Genomic DNA, 8,173 nt, shown 5'->3' on the forward strand with positions numbered 1-8,173 from the left:
TGAAAGCTCTGGTTGGTGGTTGTCTGATGCCGGCTGTCATGTAAGGGCCTTTACTCATCTTCTCAACAGTTTTTACAATCAAGTTCATAGCTACTGCGAAAAGTATCGCAGATATCGTCCACCCGGTGACTATCCAGACCTCAAGTCTCTGCCATGCTGTAGTATAGTCGCCCACAGTGAAACGCATGTTGAAACTGTGGAAGTAGCACGTTAACAGTATTTTAACTTCTCTGGCATGTGACATATCTCCTTGGTCAGCTCTACTAACTTGTGTGGTATGGATCCGTGTGCGTTTGTTAAGTCAAGCCAGAGCACAGCCACATCGCCTATGCTCTCAATTGCCTCCCTGATAATCTAGGTAAGTACGCCAGTGTGTTCCACGCATCCAGATACTCCGGATATACCTCCCTTCTGCATTGAGATGTCTATGTTATTTTTGTCCAGCATGCTCTTGGTGATTCTCCTTGCTAGGTTAGCAAGAATGGCCTTCCCTTCCACATTCAAGAGAGATATAGTTCTGAATTGGCTGATGTCCTTGGAGTTCTCTTCCTTGGGTATAAAGCACTCCTTTGCAGTGTAGTATTCCAGCTGTCTGCCAATCGTCCACTCCTCCAAACCCTAATCAAGTCAAATTTTCTAGACAGGATTCGGTAAACAGGCAGGAGACTGGATAACCCGAATGACTCCCCTCCCAAAGTTTTGTGGCACAAAAACGGAGCAATTGTCAATCATGAAGCGATATATGACTATATAAAATTTCTTGTAACTAAATGCAGTGTTAAGTAGCTACATATTTTATGCCTATATTTGGATGCTCCATATATATATATATATATCTTCCGAATAGAGGCATATTGCAAAACAGGGATGGGTGTTCATTTTGCCGAATTTTAATCTAGCCCTCCAAAACGTCTGAAAATGTGCTATACACACAAGGGGAGGTCCGAATACATGTAGACTGCAGCAAATTCTCAAGTCTCTGTAACCCGATCAAACTCAACTCTATACATTGCAGGCTGAATCTTTTGTATATGAAATTGTTTTTAGCTCACCTTTTCCGAAGGACCAATGTGAGCTTATGCCATACCGTAGCGTCCGTCCGTCCGTCCGTCCGTCCGTCCTGCCGTCCGTCAAAAATTGACTTCATAACCACAGATCAGAATTCGACCAAATTTGGTCAAAAACAACCCTATGGGGTGGGGACTCAAAATTGTACAAATGGTGGGGCTGACCCCCCAGGGGTCTGAGGGGCGGGGCCAAAAGATGTCAATATAGCTATATTGATATAAACGACTTCTTCTCTGAAATTGAGAAATGGATATCGCTCATATTTGCCTGGTAGCATCACTATGAGGTGGGGATTCAAAATTGTACAAATGATGAGGATGACCCCCAAGGGAACTGAGGGGCGGGCCCAAATGTGATCAATTGGGCTATATTGATATAAACGACTTCTCTGGAACCGAGCAATGGATATCACTTATATTTATCTGGTAGCATCACTATTAGGTGGGAATTCAAAATTGTACAAATGGTGGGGCTGACTTCCAGGGGCCTGGGGGGCGAGGCCAAAAGGTGTCAATATAGCTATATTTATAAAAACGACTTCTTCTCTGAAACCGAGCAATGGATATCGCTCATATTTGCCTGGTTGCATCACTATGAGGTGGGGATTCAAAATTGTACAAATGATGGGTCTGACCCCCCAGGGGCCCGAGGGGCCGGGCCAAATGTGGTCTCAGGCTATATTGATATAAACGACTTCTTCTCTGAAACAGAACAATGGATATTGCTCAGATTTACCTGGTTGCATCACTATTAGGTGGGGATTCAAAATTGTACAAATGGTGGGGCTGACACACTGGGGCCTGAGGGGCGAGGCCAAAAGGGGTCATATAGCTATATTTATATAAACGACTTCTTCTCTGAAACCGAGCAATGGATATCGCTCATATTTGTCTGGTAGCATCACTATTAGGTTGGAATTCAAAATTGCACAAATGTTAGGGTTGACCCCCCAGGGGCCTGAGAGGCGGGGCCAAATGTGGTCTATCAGGCTATATTGATATAAACGACTTCTTCTCTGAAACAGAGCAATGGATATCACTCATATTTACCTGGTAGCATCACTATTAGGTGGGGATTCAAAATTGTACAAATGGTGGGGCTGACCCCCTGGGGCCTGAGGGGCGGGGCCAAAAGGTGTCAATATAGCTATATTGATATTAACGACTTCTTCTCTGAAACCGAGCAATGGATATCGCTCATATTTGCCTGGTAGCATCACTATGAGGTGGGGATTCAAAATTGTACAAATGGTTTGGCCAACCTCCCTGGGGGCTGAGGGGCAGGGCCAAAAGGTGTCAATTTGGCTAAATTGATATGAACAACTTTTTCTCTGAAACTGAGCTATGAATATCTCTAATATTTGGTGGCATCACTATGAGGTGGGGATTCAAAATTGTACGAATGACGGGGCCGACCCCCTTGGGACTGAGGGTGGGGCCAAAAGGGGTGAATATAGCTATATTGATATAAACAACTTCTTCCCTGAAACTAAGCAATGGATATCACTCACATTTGTATGGTAGCATGGTCATGGGGTGGGGATTCAAAATTGTAATGTTTGGGGTGACCCCCTTGGGGGCTGAGGGGTGGGGCCAAAAGGGGTCATTTAACTTAATTGATATAAACAACTTCTTCTCTGAAACAGCTCATATTTTACTGGTAGCATCCTTTTTGGTAGGGATTCAAAATTTTATAAAGGAAGGAACTGACCCCCTGGGATGCAGAGGGCGGGGTCAAAAGGGGTCAATTGGTTTAAACAACTTCTTTTCTGAAACTAAGCAATAGATATCACTCACATTTGTGTGGTAGCATCTCTATGGGGTTGTGCCAAAAGTCAATATCATTTCATGGATTAGTGCATTTTTTGGGATAAAAAAACTCACGTACCCATATAAAATGCCTATGATATATTGACATAGCAATACCAGTGACAAATATGATTAATCATCATTCTTGTTTCATATCTCATGAAATCCAGGTGAGCGATACAGGCCCTCTGGGCCTCGTTTAAATCAAAAGGTTAAACGCCATGTCACCATTACAAAGAAAAGGAAAACATGTCACTGGACATACCTGGTTTGGAAATTCTTTTTGATTATTAGAATAATAAGACTTCCTTGTGCTGATCCCTCAGCACGGCATAAGCACAGAATAAGCGCAAGTTTCTAGTGGACTGATCAAACTCTTAACACGCAGCTTTCTTATTAGCCCGAGTTTTCTCTGGCCCTGTCACCATGTCTGGTGTAGGGCCTACACCAGACATAGTGAAAGGGCCAGAGAAAACTCGGGCTACTTTCTTATATACATTATGACATCACTAGTCCAAGATTTGAGCCGAACGTTTTAGCCCGCCAACATCAGATGATAGTCTTACGACCTCACTAGTAACAAAACCATTTTTAGCCCGCCGTTATCAGATAAAAGTCTGATGACACACTAGATCAAGATTTTAACCAAATTTTTAGCACACCACCATTTTCTTTAAATTCTTTAAATGCCTAGCTTCTTCTATTTCGCAATAAAAGAGATTTAGCTAATTCTTAAAGATTTTTGTCTTAATAAGTCCCCCTATCAGAGATACGGGTGCCCGATAGGAATCACTCTGTCAGCTGTCCAACCACAAATTTAGTTCTCGGCTGCTCACTTTATCATTTATTTACCTATTTACATGAAATTAGGTCACGATGTTCAGTTTACAAAAATATATACCGAGGTAAATAATCAAGGTTGAATTCTGTATCTTTTTCATTGATGAATATTTTATTTTGTTATGACATTATGAAGCAAAGTTGGTCAGAATAACACAAGGAGTCTCAGCAAGGATCAAGGTCATTTGGGTCCAAAGGTCAAGGACAATAACCCTGGCTGTTAGTGGGTGAGGTAAATATAATATTTAAATAAATCAAATACTGGTATTTCCATTTCCATTAACCCAGCAAATATTGAGGTGAAAGAGGACATGATTCACGTCACAGTTCATGTATAATTTGTATATTTTTCTGTCTTGCTGTTGTTTTTAAGTCCAAATTACAAACGTTCCGAGTGAGAAAGCTAAATGTTTGGTGAAAGAAAGTGCTGCCTGTAATGCACGATATTTTTTAAATTTTCTGCCTTCATTCCCAGATCTTAGACTGGGAAAGTATTGGTTATATAACTAAAAGGGAGTGCTTTGTCATAATCACAGAAATATACAGGCCTTTTGGGTGTCTTGTTTGAGAAAAGATCAATTTTACATAGAACCAATAAAGATAATTCAATGGTGAGCACCATGATTCATCTGGAATCTTGTTTGATGTTTGGTAACAGATGTAATCAATCAAAAAATATCTGATGCCATATATAGAACCAGATTCAGTATTAACAGAATCAATTACCCTTATCCTTTACTGGTGTCAACATAGGCAAGATTGTCTTTTTATTAACCTTTTTCCAAACAGTGATCAAGATGTATACTTCACTGTCCAAATTCTATTTGTTTACAAAAGCCTCCCATGTATTTCATCTGTAATTCAAGTTCCACACTATGTTTTGAAACATGTAATTTACTGTAAGTTTACCCAAATTTTAATACATTCCTGGATATTGATATTTAAACCCTATCAAACACTCTGTAATAGGTTATTTATCCTTGGTATGAAGTCAAGTAACTCAGAAAACGGCTAGTTTACAAAACTATACAATTTATTCTTCATTTTAATTGTATGGTAATAACATAAGCAATGTTACAACGAAAGTTGATCAACTTTAATTTAATGCACTCAAATTTTAGAACATAACTGAATTTAAACGAAAAAGTGAAAAGATGAATGGGTGCAGCCCATAATCTAGTAAAGTACTTATAGAAGTGAACACCTTACTGAAACTGTCATTACCACAAACATAATACCGTATAATTCTTTCCACGCACAGTTATGTAAAGAGTGCATAATGTACCATGTATATCAAAGTTATAAAAACTCTGTCTCAACCACATGTACAACTGAAAACTGTTTGCTTATCAAGTTCCCAGACAAAAAATGCACCTTTTATGTACTTAGAGATGTAATTATTTATCATGACACAAAGTATGTATTCACTCAGATATACCCTCCAATGTATAACAATAATCATAAACTACCTGTTACGCAGAGCTGGATATAAAGATTGATGAGTTTGAATTTAACAATAATCATAAACTACCTGTTACGCAGAGCTGGATATAAAGATTGATGAGTTTGAATTTAACAATAATCATAAACTACCTGTGCACTAAAATTCAGTCCATACCTGATCATGCAATGGAATTACACGTACATCCATGTATTTCTTTTCTCTCTTTTTTTCTTATTTCAATTTACACTGGCATTCAACATTCCTGGGGACATATCAGTATTTTTATTCATATATTTATATATTTATTTAGTATATATTTATTTATTTATCAGTGTTGTATTTAGTTACATATTGTACATACATATATATAATGACATTAAATCAGATGTATACAACTCAAATGGAGGGCAAATATTATCAAACTGATATCCTATACTTTATAGATACAAAATCCATTTTATTTCTATTGCAGGAGATATATTTGAACTATGTAACATTTAACCACAGAGCAGGATTAAATAAAAAGGATCAATAGACATCCATAATGACCGTTAATATCTCTGGTATGTGTATGATCAGACCATTATAAAAATAGACAGTGTCTAAACTCTGAAAGCCTGCTAAACTACGGGAATACTAAGGATAAAGGATTAATCACGATCTTTACAATGATGTCTTGTGGCTAAGAAAATAATATGACACTGACCTCTTTAAAAGATCTTGTGTCAATATAAATAAGGTACTGTTTTTTCAAAGTACATGTATGTATACATATATAAAGCAACTTTAAACATACCTAACTTAAAGAAAAAACATGAAGGCTGCAGGCCTAACCTACACTGGTACATGTAATTCAATATACCTACGTAACACTATTATGGGACTTATCAAGTGCTATACTTGTACTATACTGTATGAAACTAAATTTTCAACCATGTGTTACAGTATATTTTCTTTAACATGAGGGCAAGTTCAACAAGGTAAAATAGCTCACCAACAATCATAAGCTAGTATGTGTGAAAAAATTTAATGTGGAGTGAAGTTAATTTGTTTCATAGACCATTAGAACTAAAATTTAGTTGAAAAAAATTACAGTATTCAGATTTAATGTAAGATTTAATGTATAAAACTCATGCTATACTAAATGAAGTTGTGCTATAATTAATAAATAATTCATTATTACAGGGTTGTAATGGGTGTCTACCTTGCCAAAGCTATGTTTAAACTGATTTCATTTATATTCCAGGAAAAGTTAATCTACAGTGTTTACAACTGCCATCATGTAAAGTTACAAACATTGAGTATAATATCAATGGTTAAGGCACAGGAATACATTAACACAAAACTACTCTCTAGTAGTTACTTAATTAGCAACAACATGAATTTTTTTGTGTTTATATAATCACTCAGGATTAGTATTGTATTTGGCAGCCCAATGATAGCACACACGTTTTTCATCTTTGACATATTACATACATGTATATCTCTCAAATTTAAAAGAGGACAATATCTTTCAGATTTCAGTCTTACACATATTGAATTAAACTTGTATCAAGAGACATCCGTTATAAGAGATTGTCTGTATTCTCAACTCACATTCCATAATATATCATACAAGTAATTTGTGCCAATTCCATGTGTATCAAGAGATCACTTGGGTTACATTCAAAAAGCAACAGATGACGAGGGATCTCTTTACACATTTCAAAACTTACAAATGATGAAATCTAAGCTACTCCCAACCAAATCTGGGTTTTTTAAATACTAAAATTACAAAAATTCCATAAAAAAAATATGTGCTTTGGGGTTTGGTCTGGATAACACATAACTTATATCAAGTTTTATTTCATAACCTGAGGAATCATTCATTTACTAGACATGAAGTTGGAAGGTGCTGATCTTTGCATCATATAATACATTTTCACAATAAAACTTCAAACACAACTTTTAAAATAGTCAGGAGAATTGTCCAAACATGATCCGATATTGTTTCCCCCTCTTCTGCTTGTTGATAGCTTTGCTGACTCTTTGGATCTCCTTGTCCTGGTCTGGAATCACTTGCACCATCTGTATCTGCCAAATGATATTTTGAATCGAGAATTGCATAATCTACATCATCATATTTGTCTACGAAATAAACTGAAAGACTGTACACAGATTCATTGGCCTTCACTGGATATCCATACACTGCCACTCCAATAGGTCTCTCTAAATGGGCAGGAATTTCAATAATGTCTATACCACATGTTGTACTTTTGAGTTCATATTCATAGAATGTTGGTGTTAGTGTGGCATGAGACACATACAAGTCCACATCACCTTTGATTGAAACAAGTTCAAGTCTTAGTCGTCCAACCCCTGTTACTCTGTAGTATGTGTAGTTTTCAGCACCAATTGAATCAGTGATTGTCTGTATGAGGTTTTCAGAGGCTATACTTTCAAGAAGACAGAGAAAAACTACTACAAAAGGAAACATTTCCTTCAAAAAACATCCATGGTGAGGTTTCATGGCGAAAGGATTGGTTACACACTTCACACACTCTGAAATTGGAACAGAAAATAGTTGGTATAATATTGTGGAATGCAAATTAAATCTGTGGAATTATATTCATAAAGAAACTAGAAAATTAGTTTCAGCGCTCTGTAAACAGATAAAACAGATACAATCACTTATATCTTTAAATATATATATATGAGACGAAGTAAAATGTAGCTAGAGTGATGACACTGATGTCATGATGATAGGACTAGGAGTAGGTTTGATCAAACAGACGAAAATATCGACCTTGTCCTCGCCTACCCTAACTTAGCCTTGTTGGTAGGTGTGTCAGGTGTGCTATGACACGGTACTTGCTCCACCCACATTTTTTCTATGTAGCTCTGGTTGACATAAACAATATATCTTAATCCTATACATTGCCAACATACCTTCTTCGTTCGTTTTATCTGGCACCCTTACACAAACAATATTTCCTCGAAACTGGATCGAAGAAAAGCTTTAAAATATCAGCAG

General features: G+C 37.0%; 1 protein-coding gene across 3 annotated transcripts; it reads right to left on the minus strand.

Moving 5' to 3' along the window:
• Positions 1–4,728: 4,728 nt before the first annotated feature.
• LOC117324485 (UPF0669 protein C6orf120 homolog) lies at positions 4,729–8,173 on the minus strand. 3 transcript variants are annotated; one of them, XR_004532001.1, is made up of 3 exons: positions 8,089–8,173; positions 5,310–7,701; positions 4,729–5,247 (listed from the first exon to the last, which is right to left on the minus strand). XR_004532001.1 is itself a non-coding variant. In XM_033880363.1 (2 exons), the coding sequence occupies exon 2, from the start codon at positions 7,667–7,669 to the stop codon at positions 7,082–7,084; it is 588 nt and encodes a 195-aa protein (XP_033736254.1). In that variant the 5' UTR covers positions 7,670–7,701; positions 8,089–8,173; the 3' UTR covers positions 4,729–7,081. The 3 variants fall into 3 exon arrangements, 1 of the variants encoding a protein (XP_033736254.1); XR_004532002.1 differs by having other exon boundaries at positions 4,729–5,185; positions 5,248–7,701; XM_033880363.1 differs by having other exon boundaries at positions 4,729–7,701.

This window comes from Pecten maximus, chromosome 3, assembly GCF_902652985.1.
Source record: "Pecten maximus chromosome 3, xPecMax1.1, whole genome shotgun sequence".
In the NCBI taxonomy this organism is placed as follows: Eukaryota; Metazoa; Mollusca; class Bivalvia; order Pectinida; family Pectinidae; genus Pecten; species Pecten maximus.

Coding starts and splice junctions, on each gene's coding strand:
- LOC117324485 (XM_033880363.1), bottom strand. CDS start 7,669: ATGAAACCTCACCATGGATGTTTTTTGAAGGAAATGTTTCCTTTTGTA.